The sequence below is a fragment of the Apiospora phragmitis genome (genome assembly GCF_038363925.1).
Source record: "Apiospora phragmitis strain CBS 135458 chromosome Unknown utg000002l:1.0-5516284.0:1.0-5523493.0, whole genome shotgun sequence".
Taxonomy (NCBI): Eukaryota; Fungi; Ascomycota; class Sordariomycetes; order Amphisphaeriales; family Apiosporaceae; genus Apiospora; species Apiospora phragmitis.
The window spans coordinates 739368-757848 of NW_027117400.1; the positions used below are offsets into that span (position 1 = coordinate 739368).

Here is an 18481-nt window from a genome sequence, read left to right on the forward strand (position 1 = left end):
CGATTTCTGTTCAGCTTCAGGCAACGAACCAGAAACCGATCGAAAGTTCAATTGCGCTTGGCAACCTTGACTTTTGATGCTGTGAAGTGAGAAATGTGGTAACAAGACGAACATTATGATGCTGATGAAGATGAAGATGATACATCTCATCTAGTTACATAGGAAGAGCAGTTGGGTGGGCTTTTATTAAGAGAACCGGACCAACGCACATGTAGTACATAGTACTCCGAGGTGCGAGGGTTGGTGTTGGTGCCGCCAAGCAGCATGGCCAACATAACGGGCGCTATCTCACGGCATTACACGCCGTTGCATTCTGAGTGGGTCACGAACTTGTTGTCTGCTCCATTCCAACCCCACAAGTCATGCTGCAGTTTAAAAAGGGGCATTAAGTTAAGCTCGCAGCCTTGGAGTTCGGTGATGTGAATAGACAGACGAGACGGCCCATCCCAGATCCTACATATCTAATACGAGACAACCAGGTATACACATACATACGAGCTCCCATAATGAGCATCCCATCACGCAAGTCTCCAAATTCCTCTTCCCCTACTCTCTTTTTCCAAACCCTGCCTTCCTAGCTACCCTTGCTCCACCGAAAACGCAAAAGCCGCAAGTATATGCGGCAGCGGCCCCCAAGTAGCCCCCGCCTCTCCCTCGAAACCCGATGACTGCTGCTGCTGTTGTTGCATCGCCGCGGCCTGGTCGCTCAACCACTTGGCCCACTCCGCATCCGCCAGCGCCCAGTCCCCGGGCGCCGCCGACGGCACCCACCGCCCCATGTCGCGGCTGTTGGTCCAGAACTGCACCTGCCGCAGCCGCTCCCGCAGCAGCTGTCGCCGCGACTCGGCGTATTCACGGCACGCGGCCATGAGCATCTTGCGCTGGGACCGCTGCTGCTGGGCGGCGGCCATCGCCATCGCCATCGCGGCCGTCGTTTCGGGGGACGTTTCTATCTTCGGCAGCGGCGGGACTGGTGAAGAGGTATCATCCATCTCCATCTCCCATAGGATTGTCCGGATCAGTTCGAGTTCCTTCTTGGTGGTGTCGAGGTCTTGGAGGAGCTCGGCTTCTGTGTGGGCGAGCCAGTCTGCGCCATTGGTGCTATTAAAGCTATTATTCTTATTGCTGCTGCTGCTGTGCTTCTTGTCGGTCGGGGGTCGCGGGAGTGGAGCATTGGGTGGTTCGCCCAGGGGCTTCCCGAAGGAGAACTGGGCGGCATTGGTGGCGGCCGCCACGGCGCCGCCACCATCGTTGCCGCTGCCGTTATACGGTGGTGAAAATGAGGAAGGAGGAGGAGGAGGAGGAGGAGGAGGCGGCGCAGCAGTAGGAGGAGGGCCAGAAGGTTTGGCGAAAGAGAGGCGTTGTGGCGTCGGGGTGGTGCTTCGCTTGCTGCCGAAGCCGACCCGTTGGCGGCGGGACAGGGATGGGGCTCGTTTGTCGGCCGCGGTATCGGTTCGGGATGTTGCTGTCGATCCATTGTGTTTGCGTGGGTGTGTGTGTGTGTGTGTGTGTGGATTACTGTAACTGCCGACTTTGATTTTACCCGGGATGCTAACACTATGCAGTAGTACTGGTACTACGTAGCGAATCGGACCCAATGCTTGTTCGTCGACTTGTCAACCATAAAACGCACCCCTGCTTTCGTGGTGCGGCCTCTCGAGTCATGACATCGCATGCATGGGAGATCCTGTGGGGTGGGAGGGAAAAAGCTTGCCCATCTGGTTTATCCCGGGTGTACATGAACGGGATCTCTGGTCGAAACGTTTCCTTCATCCTTTGTTTGGGACCGTTGAGGGTCTGAACAAAGCTCCAATGAGGTGAGGTAGATCGTTTCCACCCGGGTTGATAAAGGAGCCGGGGAGGTGCTGCATAGGAGACGTGCAAACAAAGACTGTTTGCACAGACCGGGACCATGTACATGATTCGGCCTGGAAGAGTCGTGCGCGAGAAAAACTCATACTGATTGACCTGGGATCGTCCATGTTCAGCCTCTATGCGGCGCGAGTGGGTGCTAACCAAATGCTGAAAGCTGGTGCCCACGCCCAAGAGAAGCACAAGTCGTTCCCTCTCGGTGGTCCCGAATTGTCCGATTGAATTTATCCTGTGTGCTTTCGTGAGATTGGACGACGATGATGGTAGATCGAAACCAAGTTTCAGGAAGTCAAAACTCAGGACACTACACCACTCTCACTTCGCACAGGCTCCTGAGGAATTGGTCATTCATCAAAATATATAGATGTAGCGAGTTTATGTCGCACATGCTTTTATATATAACATTGCTAGATCCAGCAACAGTCGGAAATATAGATCACGCACAATAGTAACGTGCGGCTTAGAATGAACTGTTGCTATGTCGGGACGACGTGGTGCTGACGACCCCTTTCGGGCCCAGATTGTCCATCCTGACCAGGCTGGCCTCGTCTTGGTCCTTCTGGTACTCGACAGTGTAGGACTTGGAGTACAAGATGCCGCCGTCTCGACTCTGCGATAGGTTGGGGTTCCTTTTTCCGCTTCTGGTGTTGTTGCGGTTGTGGTCGGCACCACTCATGTAGTACTGAGATCTCGCGTTGGTAGATCCGCCCAGGACCCTGGGGAAGAGTTTGACGAGAAGGAGGCGGAGAGATGGCATGCAAGCACAGATGATGCCTATTTGTACAAGCCAGTCAGAATCGTACATCATGACGGGGAAGAAAGCGTGTTTTCCAAGGAGCCATGCATACCTGTGTTGATCTCAATCGTAGACCAATTGGCCACATCGAACTGATCCCATGTAGGGTTATGGGATTCGGCAAAAGAGACGAGCGACTGGAGACGAAGGATACTGACGATGGTGACGCTGTGCGCAAATGATATATTAGTAATCTTTTACCAGGTAGAGATGGAAAGTGGCGACTTACAAGGTACCGACAATAAACATGGCTGCGACGCCGATCTTCTTCTTCCAGTGCAGCTTCAGTGCCCTTAGCTGCCACAGCGGAATAGCCAGCATCCAGATGTCGAGGACAATGGAAATGGCGGCGTTGGACCACCCCATGGCATTGATATCGAAGCAAGTGCCCTCATGAAGCCCATCCCACTTCTCCCAATAGAAGGGAATGGGCTGACACTGGAAGGTGGCAACTATAGAAAAGGACAGCCCGAAAAGGCAGTTGAACACGACGGTGCCCCAGAGCAGCCGGCGGATCTCCAGCCGGGGAATATGCGCATATAGAAGAATAGAAGCGACAGCTTCACCAGCGAGACCTGGAAGAAGTATAGTATCTCCAAGATGTAGAAGAACTTGCCAAAGTTGGTGATCTGGTCGTCGCGGAGAGTCCATATGTCCTTTCCCAGCCCGTTCGGCAAAACGCCGTGCACGTTAATCACGGTGCTTGGGATACCCGCGAGGACGGTAGCCAGAACGGCCCAGTCGTCGAGGCCAAGGCCGATCTTGATGATGAACAGCTTGAAGACCAGCCGGAGCAGCACGAAGAAGCCGGACAGCGTGCCGAAGGTGATGGAGATGTTCTTGTACGGCTCGCCCTTGTCACGGACCGGCGCGTGGCAGTTCATTTCCGTCAGTTTCTTGGTGAACAGCGCCTCCTTGATGGTACAGCTGGTGCTAACACAGGCCGTGACGCTGTCTTGCAACGGCGCATTGGTGCAGAGACAGGTCTGGTTCCCAGGCGCGCATGGCGACTGCGCAACGGCGGTGAGGAGGCATTTCCGCTACCGGAATGAGTATAAGCGACGGAGTTCTGAACATCATGAAGGGGCCAAACTTCAAGATCTGTCGAAGGTTAAAGACTTACAGCACAAAGCGGCAGCTCGGCCAGGAGCGCAGTGGCTCCTGATGAACCAGAAGCCTGTTGTGCCTGAGCGGCGGCACAAGCAAGGCCCACGAACAGGACAAATTCGAAAGATAGCCTCATGCTGCAGATCTCATTCGCAAGCAAGGGAGGATAGACGATAGACTTGGACTAAAGGAATTTCTGAAAGAAAACAACTGTTGATCCTTTTTTTCAAAAGCGAGTCCCACTGGCAGGGAGGGGTCGAGATATAGCACTTCAATATCTACGCCGGCGTAGAGGTTTTGAATTTTGATCCTAGGCAATCTTCTAGATCGATGTGTACAATGTTGCTTTCGAACAACACAGGCTGCAGGTGGGAACGAGGAGATATCTGATCTTTGCGTAGTATTGTTACGCCGGTATTATCAGACGAAGACTACCAGTCCTCTATGGCCTTGGAGGTTTTGTGGCGCCTGGGTTCACGCTGGTAATAGGCTGATCAGGGCTGGGTTCCATGTTGACGGTCCCGGAGGCGATGGATAGTACTGGGATACCCACCTCGAAGGGACCTCTCCTGGGTGTGTGGCTAGATCGCTCTAGGTAGATTGATATGTACATAGGACATCGTATTGTATGGACCCCTGGCACGCCATGCAGAGAAAGGAGATGGACCACAGGTCCTGAAGTCACTGATTGGCTGCATCGTGGTATGCATCGCGGACATTTCACGCGTGGTGGATACTCGTGCATGCCCTGAACGGTGCAGATTTGCCCCCTGGATGCGAGCGAGTGACAAGTCCCTATGGTCCCAAGGTGACAAGGAGGGTGCAAGCTGAGGTGCCAGATATGTTGGCATGCATGAACGTCGAGCATGAAATCTCAACGAGACTAGTAAAGGTTACAACGGTCGGCCACACTCCGGTAGTCCAGCTGCTTGGGTAGGGTCAGTTTCGCATTTCATTCGTCAATTGAAAAAGATCAGAGCAAATTTGAAAACGAAGATGAGGAAAAGAGATGTTTCGCCTCTCTCGCAAGCATGAAGTGTCTTCCGAAAAGTGCCGGGTCATGAGTCGGTGTAAATATGATCAATATTGTTTCTGGTCCATTCCGATGTGATCAACGCCGGAGGCAGAAATAACCTCCGATCCCAAGTTGACAGGAAACCGGTGCCACACCAGGACCCATTGACATGTCTTGGCGCGTCCTGTTGTATTGTTGTTGAGCACGGTTTGGCCGAGAGCATTCCATGTCGACTAGGTCCAAGTGCTAAGGCCTGCTCAGTCGGGAGTCTCGTTACTTGGGAGGAGGGCGGGCTCGTCCTAGGTTTGCATCAAGGACGGGGCCAGTTGAATCTTCATCGTGGCATGGTGGCATTGTCGAGATTTGAGACGGGAGCTCAATTGCGGAAGCACCATCGGCGGGGTTTCCGACTAGCAATGAACACAAGTAAAGATATATGCTGATCAATAGTAGTTGGGTTCACTCTACGTCTGATGTTGTTACATTTTGGAGTGGAGAGGAGAGGAGGTGTCATCTCAAATAAGCAAAATGCAACAATCTTTTGAGAGGTTGCAGTCACAGGCTCAGATGTCACTGTCCGGGGAAGCAACAGACTCGAAAGGCACCGACCGGCCTTGCTTCCGCATTGCCCGCCATTGGGCTAAATGATTGATTCCCCACCCCACTTGCACATGAAGCAACGACGCAAGTTAGCGAAGCGATGAGAAGAGAAGGGAGTAACTCGGCCATTTTCGCATCAATATTTTCATATCGGCCCTGATCTCTGCGAGGCACATACAGTAGTAGTGATCCGTGGTCCATGGCCATTTGGTTGAAGTTCCAAGTTTCTACCCATTAGTCGCTTTGCCTGGGCACGATGGCTTAGATGTTCCAGGAGGCCCCCCGCACCTGCCCAGGCCAATACTTCTGGAACGAACTCTTTCTCCTTCTGGTCAGGGGGTCGATGCGTAAATCGTGGCTGTGATGAGTGGTAGTGATTAGCCCCGAACTCCGTTTGGCCTGCAAGAGCGACCGCATCCGCTCGATGTCTGCTCTCTAGATACAGCAAGTAATAGCCACCTATCCAAAATAACATCGAGGCAACTCTACGGCCGTTCGATGAGGCCTGAGATCGCAGGTCAGGCTTCCTATGTAGGAAGGTATGCAGGTGCAACTTCCCAAAGCAGTCATGTCAACGCCAGAAGTTCTCAGCTGCATGTTTTCCCTAGCGGTGTTGTACCATTCAGTAGTATTGCATGTGCTATGTCAGTTGGGATGAAACTCCTGTAAGCAGGTTGCTGGGCATTGATCCGGAAGACTACGATGCGACGCAGCTGCGATTCTTGCAAAGTCTAGTGCACCGTCGGACAGAAGACGGCCCTTTCGGCGTCATTGCCGAAGGATTCTTGATCTGCCGCTTACCGCAACTATTTACCGACCGGCGAAGGAGCCTCAGATCAGAGGCGTCGGTCGACATAAGGTTGCAATCAATCGATGCAAGGGACCGACTTTGCGCATTTTCTAACCGATTGTACTGTACAGTAAGCATGCCTCATTAGAGCCGCCCTCCAATCTCATTCGCCAAGCCCGTCTGGCCCTACATATCGATTTCGCTTCTCACCTTGTCCGTCACCCCTGGCGGATGCGATGACCCGATTCCTGGCCTTGCTTGGTTGCTGTGCCTCATTCCTGTGGATTGCAACTTGGACGCTGGTTCCTCCTCCCCCACGTTCTCCGTCGTTTGACTGCTGCTTTCGCAAGAAGAGAAGAGTACTATCGCCAATCGCCCATTTCATCAGAACCCCCAAGCATCGTCGTCACCACCAATCTGAGCTGTCACTTCGTATAGGCTTCTTCTGGTCGGGTTAGAGTCTGGCTGGGGAAGGATATCCGCCTCGGCCATTGCTGTTCGTCGTCCCGAATGCGTGGTCAAGTGGATCCTCCGCAGGGCGGTGCTACTAACAGAAGGGAAGGGATCGCCATCTCGACCCTGCTCTCTCCACGATGCCCAATCTCCAGCCATCAATGCGGTCGCCAGCTAGTATTAGTTCGGGATGGGGAGGATAGGGAACCCTGTTGGGAAGGCTTAGGGAAAGAGTATAATTAATGAACCACAAGGGCCGGCCTTTGACATGATCCTTCCCTTCCCTTCTTCACCACCCAGTACAGTCTTATTATAGACATCTTACCCAAGTCATTCCTTTTGTACACTCTGCTTGGCCTGTCCTCCTGGTCAGCCCCCTATAATTTGGTCACCATGAGGCCCAGTACCTTGTTATTGCCGGCTTGGCAGTCGGCCGCCCTAGTGGCCGCTGCCGCCACTCCTTATATCCCGGCCGGCACCAACGCCGCCGCGCCTGGCTGCTACTGCATGCCGGGTGATGCATGCTGGCCTTCGGCTGACACATGGTCGGCCCTCAACTCGACCGTCAGCAGCAGACTGGTGGCGACCGTCCCGATTGGCTCGCGCTGCCATGATCCTACATACGATGCCGAGGCTTGCGCCGCTCTGCAGAAAGGCTGGGCCGAGCCACAAACCCAGTAAGTTCAGCGCGATTCGAGCAGCACTTGTACACCAAGACGTGGGGCTAATACCAATGACAGCATACCCTCATCTTCCTCCGTGATGCATCCTTTCTTTGCCAACCAAAGTTGTGATCCGTTCACCCCCAGGTCTCAGCCCTGCCTGCTAGGCAACTATGCAGCATATGCTGTCAACGTCACCAGCAAGGAGGATATTCAGGCAGCCCTCGCGTTCGCCAAGACCAACAATGTCCGCACCGTAATCCGCAACACTGGCCATGAGTAAGTACTTCTATAAATAGTCTGGCGATGAGGAGTGTAAGACCTCTGAACTGATCTGACCTGAACAACCAACAGTTTCCTGGGACGTTCCACCGGTGCCGGATCCCTGGCCATCTGGACCCAGTACCTCAAGGACATTGAGTTCTCCGACTGGTCCGACGAGTTCTACCAGGGCCCCGCCGTCAAGTTCGGCGCCGGCGTCATCGGCTACGAAGCTACCGAGGCTGCGCACGCCAAGGGTCTCGTGGTCGTGGGCGGCGAATGCCCGACCGTCGGCATCGCCGGCGGCTACACCAGGGCGGCGGCCACTCGGCCCTGACCACCACCTTCGGCCTGGCCGCGGACCAGACGCTCGAGTTCGAGGTCGTGACCGCCTCGGGCGAGGTCGTCACGGCGTCGCGGCACGAGAATGAGGACCTGTACTTTGCGCTGAGCGGTGGCGGCCCCGGCACCTTCGGTGTCGTCACCGCCATGACGGTGCGCGCTCACCCCGACGTGAATGTCGGCGGCGCCACGCTGCAGATGGCCGCCGCCAGCACGACGCAAGACAAGTTTTACGAGGCCATCTCGCGCTTCCACGCGCTGCTGCCCAACATGACGGACCAGGGCGCCATGGTGGTCACTACTTCGCCAGCAGCGTGCTGATGGTGAACCCCGTGACGGTCTACAACTCGACGGGCGACTACGTCCAGGACACGGTTCTGGCGCCCTTCATCACGACCTTGAACGAGCTCGGCATCCCCCACAAGGTCAGCTACTCCACCAAAAGCTACCGCGACCACTACGACACCTACATGGGCCCCTTGCCCTACGGCCACGTCATGGTCGAGGAGTACAACTTCGGCAGCCGCATGATCCCGCGCTCTGTGCTCGAGGACAACAACGACGGCCTCCAGGCCGTGCTCAAGAACCTGACCCTGCACGGCGTCCTCGCGGTCGGCGACGCCCTCAACGCCACGGCCCCGCACCCGACGGCCAACGCCGTGAACCCGGTCTGGCGCACGACGGGCGTGCACATGCAGCTGACGACGGCGTGGAACGACACGGCGCCCTGGGCCGACATGGTGGAGGCGCAGCGCCGCATCACGGACGAGTACGTGCCGCAGATGGAGGCCGTCACGCCCGGGTCGGGCGCCTACATCAACGAGGCCGACTTCCACCAGCCCGACTGGCAGCAGACCTTCTTCGGCGCCAACTACGACCGTCTCCTCCAGATCAAGCAGAAGTGGGACCCCGAGGGCCGGTTTTGGGCTATCCGAACGGTCGGCAGCGATGCTTGGAACGTGGCGGCGGATGGGCGCATGTGCAGGGCCACGTAGAGTTGGATGCAAGTAGACGGCGGTAGAGGCGAGGGCTGACGAAGTAGATGATACCCATTAACTAATTAACACATGTTTGATTACTTCTAATGCTCCATCTCGGAGTGTCCTTTGAACGGTACTTCGGCATGCAGCTTTTATGTGTTCCTATTTACTCCGGCTTCTACACATCCCTTTCTGTATCTTCAAGAGATGTCGGAGATGGAGTGAGACTGCACCAGCTCGCTTGGACACGCTAAACTTGGAAGTGACATGCCGGCAATAATCAATGAACGCACTGGCAAGATAACATGCTTGTTATTGGTCTTGGGGGTGAGCTATGGATGCTACCTACTACGTAGATGCGGCACCCGGTTTCCAATCACGGCAACTCAGGTCGACAAACCAAGAGAGCTCCTGTAGGCAGACCGGACCCGCGACGGATCGACGGTAAGACGTCAGGACGTTGAAGCGAAGAGGACCAAAAGGGTTCGGTACTAGCGATAGTCTTGCCGTGGTCTCCAGTATCCCCAGTTTACAGCATCTTACCCCAAGTTTGGTGTCTCCATAACCCCCCGCATCTCCGCCATTTCGCTACCAGCTACCCCGAAGCTATTACATGCACCCCCAATGGCTCACCATGCCGGCTGGGGTCGGAGCGTCTGACCAGTGACGAAGTCATCTTTCGTGCCCGATAAAGTGCCGGAGGGGTACCTCGCTTAAGTCTTTATCCCAGCACCTATTCATATGTAATTTGTTGGAATACAATCGTACCTGCGCCGGTATTTTGTCCCTTCGCCATCTTATTGTTCCTTGCTGCTGGAAAGCTTTGAATCAACACTTTCAAGACCGTAGAGAGAAAGGCTGGCTACTTCACCCCAGTAAACAGGTGCTCAACATGGACTCGATCGAGCAAGAAAAGGCCGATGCCGCAACGGTCGAGCATCGGAAGCCGCTGGACGCATCTAGCGACGAGGCGTCATTCCGACAGTTCGCGTCGGCAGGAGAGGAATGGCACCACATGATGACGAAGAGGATGCTCCGGAAAGTTGACGGCCATCTATTGCCCGTGTTGATCCTTATGTATCTGCTCAACTTTCTCGATCGGAAGTAAGTCTACCTCGCCTGGTTTATTCTGTCCTCCCCTTTGGTTTGACAAAACACATTGCGCACCATACTCTCGCTCCAAGGGGGTTAAATAAAAACAGCTCAAAGAAAGAAAGAAACGAAAAAGTCTAATCCGCGGCCAAACAGCAACCTCTCCCAAGCCCGCCTGGGCACGCTCGAGGCCGACCTGGGCATGACGGGCACCGACTTCAACCTGGCGACGTCGATCCTGTTCGTGGGGTACCTGCTGATGCAGCTGCCGTCGAACCTGGCGCTGACTCGCGTGCGGCCGTCGCTGTACCTCGGCGTCGCCATGACCGTCTGGGGCGTCATCTCGGCCTGCCAGGCCGCCACCCGCAGCTTCGGCGGGCTCGTCGCCGCCCGCTTCATGCTCGGCTTCGCCGAGGCCCCCTTTTTTCCCGGCGCCGTCTTTCTCATGAGCTCGTGGTACACCCGCGCCGAGATGGCGCACCGCATCGCTTGGTTCTATTCGGGGTCGTCGCTGGCCAACTCTTTCGGGGGGCTGATCGGGGCGGGCGTGTTGGGGAATTTGAACGGGGCGCATGGGATTGCTGGTTGGTAAGTACTGTCAATCATCATCATCATCATATGCCGTAATTTTCTCCTGGCTGGCAGACTGAATGACTGGCTAATCGAGTAATAATAGGCGATGGCTCTTCATCATTGAGGGCTCCATTACCGTCGCCGCGGCCCTCTCCTCCATCTTCATCCTGCCCAACTACCCGGCCACGACCAAGTGGCTCTCGCGCGAGGAGCAGGCGTACGCCCAGTGGCGCCTGATCGACGACACGGGCGAAGCCGACAGCGCTGGCGCCAGTACGCTCAAGGAGGGCGTCCTGCTGGCGCTGCGGGACCCGCGGCTGTACCTGTTCACGCTGCTGCAGCACGCCTCGCTGCTGTCGCAGAGCTTCCAGTACATGTTTCCCGCCATCGTGCAGACGCTCGGCTACGGCAGCGTTGAGACGCTGCTGATCACGGCGCCCATCTGGATCGGCACCTTCCTGGTCTCGCTCGTCGTGACGTACACGTCGGGCCGGTTCCGCGAACGCAGCTGGCACATCATCGCGCTGATGCTTATCTCGGTCGTCGGCAACGTCATCGTCGTCGCGACGCTGAACACGGCCGTCCGCTTCTTCGCCATGTTCCTCATGCCCATGGGCGCCGTCGCCGCCTACCAGATCATCCTGGCCTGGGTCTCCAACAGTTTTCCGCGCCCGCTCGTCAAGCGCAGCGTCTGTATTTCTTTTGCCAACATGATCGGCAACTGCGCCAACATCTACGGGCCCTACATGTACCCGACCTCGCAGGGGCCCCGCTACCTGCCCGGCGGCGCCGGCACCGCCGCCGCCGCGCTCGTGACTGCGTTGCTCGCGCTGACGGTGCGCGTGGTGCTGGCGCGGGAGAACCGGAAGCTCGAGGCCAGGGAGACTATCCGATTCGGAGGGCAATGTGACGGCGGCTGGTGGGACCGGGCATGGCGAGATTGATGAGAGGGCGGTTGGCTTTAGATATGTCTTGTAGATATCAGCTGTCATACTGTAGGATAATAGGGGTTACATAACGGATAGGTTAGTGAAGCCTGTTCTGACCCAGCCTACGGCTAGCTGGAGTTCAATGTATCGAAAATGGGGTACCCCATTGTCAACTATGACATCAACGCTGTTACCAGTGGCGTCCGCGATACCAACAACCTTTCCCACTTCTCCATGCTACCAAGAGCTCGATCTACGTTCTTCTCGAGTTTGGCGGCGTCAACCTGGGCTTCGAACCTTGCAACATCTTCCTCCGTGCTAGAGTGAGCATTATCGTCAATAAAAATGAACGAAAAACGTAATTTAACGTGGAGGTTGTTCTTACGCGGTGATCAGTAAACCATACCCCCCCAATGACCGCCGAAATAACCAATACTGACGAACTGTATCATACCTAAGTGGTATTACAGTATTGAGAGGCAACTCGACATTCTCTTGGGGCTGAGGTGCTAGTAAAGCCTGTCAACCTTCGGTTTCGCAGCCTAATAGGTCTGCAAACTTTTGCAAGTAATCTTCCATTTTGGGTGGTAAAGGGGCTGCCTGGGAGCGCCAAGGAAAACCCCTGGGTCGGTGGGAACAATGCCGCCAATGTTGTCCAAGGCTAGGATCATGAGTTCCCAATCCCTGAGGTAATTCGTGGGAGCTTCCTGGTCTGTCTATGTCACCTACCCCTTTCCATACTGCTATCTACCCCAACAAAGCTCCTTTATTGCTCACAACCTAGGCCTATCAACCGATCAATTCGGATATTTTCGGCTCGCTCGACATGACCGAGAGGTTCTCGTTGGTTCAGACGTCGAATATACCCAGTAGTAGTGACTAAGGCCTGAACAAGAACAGGAAGTTGATCCCACCTGTGGTAGACCAGGGAACTGTATAATTATAGAGCGTGGGGTGGTATAGGAAACAGTATGCGCTATTAATCCTCAGCTGCCATTAAGTGCGGGCTTCTAGTTCGTACCGGGTGGGGTAGGATGCCTAAAGAATTATATTGTGGCAAAGAATGCTGTAAACAAGCATCTACTACTTGTGACCACTGACCTTAAAGGGGCTGGGCAGGGCAAAAGGGCTTACAGATTCATGATTTCCTCAGTCACGTTAGCGATGGCCCTATTTCAGTGCCGTTTGTATCAGTTGCCCTGCAGTGATAAGGCAGTAACAAAGCTGAGTTCTAATAGTGGATAGTGTCAGGGGTCTGCGTGTATGGAGTTATGGTCGAAACTAAGGCACAACTATTTATAAGAAATCCTACATATTCAAAGATTGAATGTCCTCTTTTCATTCCAGAACACCGGTCGACACTTGATAATTACTTGGCTTACCACAGAGTACACTTCGGACTTCCGGTCTCTTACCTGGCTTAACAGAACTCTCGCGAAGTCAGCTTTGCATCCTATTGCCTAGGATAATCAAGAATCATACCACTGCATCATGGCTGCTCCTCAAGGTATGCTAAAACCAGATGGATCAACTTTATAGGGGCACCAAGGCTAACTAGTACTTTTCATGAAGCCCCCGGGATGCTTGCTGGCCTGCCACCTGAGATCCGGTTCAACATCTATGACCTGACGTGGAAGAACCGAACCCACAAGTTTTCTTGCCGCGGCCCGAGCCTTGTGTTCATCCGCCATATGGATCTCTCGCCCCCGAAAATTGCTTCCGTGTGCCGCGAAATGCGAGACTACGCGCGGCAAAAGTACCAAATATTCCCCCTGGCCTACCGCAAGCGGGATTTCAATCTCATCAAACTTATGATCGGGCGGCGTATTCTGCCCATAGCAGCAATGCACAACCTCATTCTCGATCAGTTGCATACGAACGCCACCGCGAAGCGATTGCCGGCCTGGTTCAGCACAAGCTACGATTCCATCGAGGTTCAGCTTGGCTCCAGTAGCTATGTCGGCGAAATTCTCCGGGAGGCAATCGATTTCGATGAGAGCAATCGCCTCTTGATAAGCATGTGGCCGACTCATTCTGGCATGGAGCATTTGCCATCGAGAACCATCGATCAGCCAGAGACCGAATTCTACCGCCTTCTGAAAACGAAACGCGATGAGGCTCTCATCCTCCCTGGCGACGAGCTCCTTGCGATTGCTTTTATTCTACCGGGCTAACCTAGTATGTATGGCGGGGGCAAAAGGAATAATGAGGCCATACAAAGTGTAGATAATCTGTGCTACTTAGAGGCCTAGTCCCGGGACTTTTTCTTTCATATGCAGGCATGGGCGGAACACACATGTATTAGCGAGAAGGTACGAGATGGGTAATGGAACTTAGGGTCTGGTTTAAGGCATAGAGGATCATTAATATAGTTGGCTATCTATATCTACCAACATAGTGGCATGTCTCCCACACTCATAGGTAAGCACTCTGGATAATATCCAGCTTTATACGTGACTGAGACGACAATGTCGAAGTTTATCTGGTCCCCGTATAAAGTCGCCGGCTGTCATCCTCGTGTTGCGTGCTGTAGAGCCAAGACCTAGTCGTCGAAGAAGATTCAGGGGTCGGCGAGGGTGAAGTGCTCCGCAAAAAGGTGAATACAATGCACATCAAAGCCCTACAGAATCTTTTTTGTGTTTCGAAATTATCGTGAAACTCTGCACCACCAGAACATCCCAAGAAACCAACAGAATAAGCTTCACCCACAGGCTATTCATCAAGAAACAACAGCCACCAACCATCACTTCATCATCATGTCTAACGCGGGAAGCACTCCCAGCGGTAATGGAGTCGTTCAGATCGTCCAAGGTAAGTCGCGCCGAACAACTCCAAGCCACCAATGCGTCTCAGGAGTCGTGGTTGCTAATCACCACTCACCACCACGCAGCCCCCCAGCCTCCTCGCCAAACCGGCAGACTCATGGCCCTACCCACCGAGCTCCGGCACAAGATTTTCGAGTTGATGCTCATTCTCACTCGCGGTCCCCAGAGCTTCCTCTGCCTGCCCAATGGATACGCCTTCGTCACCGGCCTGGATCTGTCCTTCCCCCTCATTACCCGCGTCTGCCGCGACATGTTCCTCTACGTGGTCGGAGACGCAGAGTTCCGGAAGATCTGCTTGGCCTACCGGGTCCTCGCCTGCCCGCCCCAGTACATGACTCTGCAGATCCCCTACTTCCCGAACCCTCGCTCGTGGCCCATCTTCGGCGTCGTCAACCCGTTTCATCGAGTCACGGGCTGGTTCAGCGCTACACACGACACCTTTGAGCTCGAGTACGACGACCACCCGGAGTGGGTCGTGACGGACGTCTGGACCGTCGGCGCCGGGGGTCCCTATGTCGGACATGTCACCGAACTGGCTCGATCTACCCCGTATTTCCTGCTGCCACCCCTGCCAACCTATGGAACGCCCTTCACGACGAACTGACCAGCAAGATCGATGCTGCCAGGCAGAACGCTCAGCAGGGCTCTGAGCAGGATTGAGTACACTTGTGGCCAGGTCCCGAGGTTTTCTACACACAACATCATGAGAGAGACGCGCCGAGGCGTTATGGGATAATGAGTTGTTAGGACCTGAGTTGAGGAACCTACTATCCATGGCTGTTCACCATCTGTTGTTTACCTTCAGTAAACATTGGACGCCACCAGCAGTACCCCTTGCTACTAGCAGACATAATCCCATCCTATACCCTGACTTAAACATTAATAGCACTGAGAACTTGTGACTTCTAGTATTTATGTCGCAAGGACCAAAACATCGAGGATAAATAACCACTGTAGAAACTCTACTGGGTGTTATCGGAGTATTGCCTATAATACGCCCTGGGCAACCACCGACCAGGTTGATTAAAAATAGGAAATGGTCAACATATGTTAGATAAAGAGAAGCACCAGACTATAAGGATGTAAGTGGACAGGATGGAAGGGATGCCGCTCCGACTACTTATCCACTGATGTCTAATATGTCGACGGTCGGCAGTCGGCGGGCCATTGAGCCATAAGAGCAGGCTACAATGGTAGGCTCTGTGGCAGCAGTTGGCCCAGTCGTGGCAATTCCTTGTTTTCTAGGCATCACTCCCATAGCTGGAACACTGAGTCTCGGATCCTAGGGTAAAGGCGACCCAGCAACAGAACACTGGCAAAGCAACAACGCGTACTTACGTGTTCTGTTGTTATTCAATCGCATTTAAAAACTCCGACTGTCTACATATCAAATTATCGTGCCAACAAGATTACAACCACATCTCGCGATCTCGGTAGTCACAAGCTTGGAATAGCACGATGGCACCTGAAAACGCCATGCCCATCACTGGCGATCAAATGGACGTTCTCGACAGATTGTGGGACGTCTTCGAGAAAGTTGCAGTAATTTTGGGACTCACCACTTCAAAACCTTAACCCATCCGGATCGTGGAATTTGCTCACCCTCGCAGATCCACTGGTCCTCACTTGCCATTCGTGGTGGCTTCTCCGATTATATTGATGCCATGTCTCATTACGACTACATTAGCAAGTTCCCGCCGGACAACATTCTCATTACACGCCGTGACCTCAAGATTGTGATCGGTTTGTCGAACATTCTTTACTCTGTTAAGGTATGTCCTTGCTAGCATTTTGATTATCTGGCATCGGTGAGTAACTAATCGGTTGGTACCGTAGGTCGATTGGAAGCGCGTTGCGGAGCGCTCAGGCCTCAAGGATGAAGAAATGGCCAAAATCCACCATCACGACCTGGCCATGCTCGAACGCACCTGCAACATTCCCCGCGATATCAACGATGCCCCCTGCCCACATGTATTCCTTGGTCTCTCGGCCGGATAGCACATGACAAAGCGATGCAGTTTCTGCGGACGGAGCAAACAACTTGCTGCCGTAACGATCCACACAGTCTGAACACACGGTTCAAGTTTAGGCAGGCCACTTGGTGTTACCTGTGGAAGATACCACATTCCTGACCCCTAATAAACATCTCTCTCCCGTGTATCTAAGCGCCACTGCCACTGCTCTATCGCTGCCTTTTCTCTGATTCAATATATTAAACAAGCATTTGGCTCTGTTCCAAGTCTTCACCCATTATTAGGCAAGCTGGTGTCGAATCTACCGATATTACAGCCCGAGCAAAATATTCTACTGTGGTACTTTTGGGCCTTGGGTTTATGTGCCACCCGTGTAACGAGACACAGTTTGCTGGCCCCTGAAACCACCCTCAGTCCATCGAACTTATAAAATCTTGTTCTGTCCCTTGCCGTCGGTCCCATGTTGCCACAGGCCTTCATGCCAATGCCATATACTTGTGGTCTTTCACCACTTCCGCCAACTACTTCATGTCCTTAGAGACAACGGAACATACTCGTTGATAATCCACCCTTGCCTCCAGAACCCTCTACTAACGTCCAGATGGTTATGCCGGCCAGCTGTTCGCCATTCACAAGGCTACCTTATGATGTAAGCTGCCTTCTCCCCTTCTAGCTTTGCCTTTGTACTTTTGCTTATGTTCGCCCTGAGGTGGTCATTTTGGTCATGGAGGCAGCTCTCTGTCAACCAAGACTCGTGGAGCCAGTGGAATATCAAGACCCCTGGTGTTTCCCGACACCCCCGCCCCCTGACCATAAGTCCATCAGATATCGATACAAGATTATGGCTAGCCCAGACGGAGCAGGCACAACCTACGGCACGACTCCAGCGATCCTGACCGCGGTCTCCAAGTATCTCCACAGCCTGGCGCGGCAGCTATGGCGTCTGTTTATCGGCGCACAGATTTTCCGCCTCGGGTCCTTGCGTGATGGGTCCGTGACTCCTCTCCTGAGGTTCTTCGCATCGCAGCCCAGGTGGATGCTGCCGTACTATCGGCACATCATCGCCCAAAGCCCTCTTGAAAGCTTCCGGGCGCTCGACAGAAGCTTGGCTTGGAGGCGCCAACACCTTCTCGAGAACCCGATCCAGTATCATCACAGCTCAGAAGAAGAGATCCGAGATGCCTACCTAGCCAGCGGCCTTCAACCGAGTGATCTTGACCTTTAAATATTGGATTCTGGCCTATTTATCTGTTATTCTGAACTAAGATTTATAAATGATTGCTATAAAAGCTGCAACGACTTTACAGATATGTCTTTTTCATGTACCATTCCGATGCCCTTGTGCAGTGTCATTCGCTTTGGGCAGGCCGTGATGCCTCAACGACTCGAATTACAGGCTCAAATCTACTGGTCGTCATCAATAGAATAGCCACAAATCGTACTTGAGATGGCTCCAGTACCTCAGAAATTTTCTTGCATCTGTATGATCTACATGGTGTTTTTATCCGGTCTTGATCTTCGAAGTGAAGGGTGACTTGCGAGTACTTATTCAACAGCGGGAAGGAACTGCCCGGCATGAGCGTTATAGAAATGAGATAGGCAGGAGCATAAAGAAGAGAAGGTAAGAGGAGCGCCGCGAACTGCCAAACCAGCTTGCAGGTTGACAGCCATGGAAGGAGGAACTCTTTGCGAACTGGTGTCTTGCACCGAGACTCGTTCTGTGATCACTTTCTGGGCTTACATGGATTTGTTGACAACTCCATACGGTTCAGTGGGAATTGCTCGCGTCCCGTACGTAACTCCAGGATTGGATCAATGCTGTGTCATTTAAAATATCTGCTCGGAAGATCCCCGTGTGAATGCGCGACCTAGTCCTCTGCTGACACCGGCAGATGATGGATGAACAGATGAGCGAGACTCGCCATGCTCGTAGTTTTGGCGATTTGCTGCCTCGTAGGAACGAGTTCCCAGGCACGTAGTCTGCCTGGTAGCAAGGTTGGCTGTATTGTGTGTTTGTCTTGCCGATTGGGTTTGACGGCGGCGTCGTGGACGGTGGATTGCTGATGAGCACGAGGGAAATTCCGCATGGAGAGGAACGCAATATTTCACTGGCAGAGGTTATACAGTAAAGACTTCCTACATCCAAAAGATTACCGGGATATGGCAAAAGCTGTTGCTCGAATTCGCGATGTTGTCGCAGCATGCTCGGGA

The 18481-nt window shown here is 53.7% G+C and overlaps 8 protein-coding genes across 8 annotated transcripts; 6 read left to right on the forward strand and 2 right to left on the reverse strand.

Annotated features, from left to right (window-relative positions):
- Positions 1 to 578: 578 nt before the first annotated feature.
- Positions 579 to 1477, reverse strand: PG994_001092 (uncharacterized protein; the record flags this gene model as incomplete). Its single annotated transcript, XM_066852501.1, has 2 exons — positions 579 to 1257; positions 1404 to 1477. 2 exons carry the CDS (start codon positions 1475 to 1477, stop codon positions 579 to 581), a joined length of 753 nt encoding a protein of 250 aa, XP_066720642.1.
- An 855-nt stretch (positions 1478 to 2332) lies between these two features.
- Positions 2333 to 3911, reverse strand: PG994_001093 (CFEM domain-containing protein; the record flags this gene model as incomplete). Its single annotated transcript, XM_066852502.1, has 5 exons — positions 2333 to 2646; positions 2721 to 2836; positions 2898 to 3106; positions 3235 to 3708; positions 3792 to 3911. 5 exons carry the CDS (start codon positions 3909 to 3911, stop codon positions 2333 to 2335), a joined length of 1233 nt encoding a protein of 410 aa, XP_066720643.1.
- A 3115-nt stretch (positions 3912 to 7026) lies between these two features.
- On the forward strand, positions 7027 to 8893 carry PG994_001094 (FAD binding domain-containing protein; the record flags this gene model as incomplete). The annotated part of the gene is made up of 5 exons (XM_066852503.1): positions 7027 to 7310; positions 7374 to 7574; positions 7650 to 7845; positions 7872 to 8189; positions 8267 to 8893. The coding sequence occupies 5 exons, from the start codon at positions 7027 to 7029 to the stop codon at positions 8891 to 8893; spliced, it is 1626 nt and encodes a 541-aa protein (XP_066720644.1).
- An 877-nt stretch (positions 8894 to 9770) lies between these two features.
- Positions 9771 to 11487, forward strand: PG994_001095 (uncharacterized protein; the record flags this gene model as incomplete). The annotated part of the gene is made up of 3 exons (XM_066852504.1): positions 9771 to 9982; positions 10127 to 10558; positions 10647 to 11487. The coding sequence occupies 3 exons, from the start codon at positions 9771 to 9773 to the stop codon at positions 11485 to 11487; spliced, it is 1485 nt and encodes a 494-aa protein (XP_066720645.1).
- Positions 11488 to 13052: 1565 nt separating this feature from the next.
- On the forward strand, positions 13053 to 13646 carry PG994_001096 (uncharacterized protein; the record flags this gene model as incomplete). The annotated part of the gene is made up of 1 exon (XM_066852505.1): positions 13053 to 13646. One exon carries the CDS (start codon positions 13053 to 13055, stop codon positions 13644 to 13646), a length of 594 nt encoding a protein of 197 aa, XP_066720646.1.
- Positions 13647 to 14228: 582 nt separating this feature from the next.
- Positions 14229 to 14957, forward strand: PG994_001097 (uncharacterized protein; the record flags this gene model as incomplete). The annotated part of the gene is made up of 3 exons (XM_066852506.1): positions 14229 to 14283; positions 14363 to 14846; positions 14906 to 14957. 3 exons carry the CDS (start codon positions 14229 to 14231, stop codon positions 14955 to 14957), a joined length of 591 nt encoding a protein of 196 aa, XP_066720647.1.
- A 798-nt stretch (positions 14958 to 15755) lies between these two features.
- PG994_001098 (uncharacterized protein) lies at positions 15756 to 16295 on the forward strand (the record flags this gene model as incomplete). Its single annotated transcript, XM_066852507.1, has 3 exons — positions 15756 to 15839; positions 15908 to 16069; positions 16134 to 16295. 3 exons carry the CDS (start codon positions 15756 to 15758, stop codon positions 16293 to 16295), a joined length of 408 nt encoding a protein of 135 aa, XP_066720648.1.
- Positions 16296 to 17111: 816 nt separating this feature from the next.
- Positions 17112 to 17495, forward strand: PG994_001099 (uncharacterized protein; the record flags this gene model as incomplete). The annotated part of the gene is made up of 1 exon (XM_066852508.1): positions 17112 to 17495. The coding sequence occupies one exon, from the start codon at positions 17112 to 17114 to the stop codon at positions 17493 to 17495; it is 384 nt and encodes a 127-aa protein (XP_066720649.1).
- Positions 17496 to 18481: the final 986 nt, after the last annotated feature.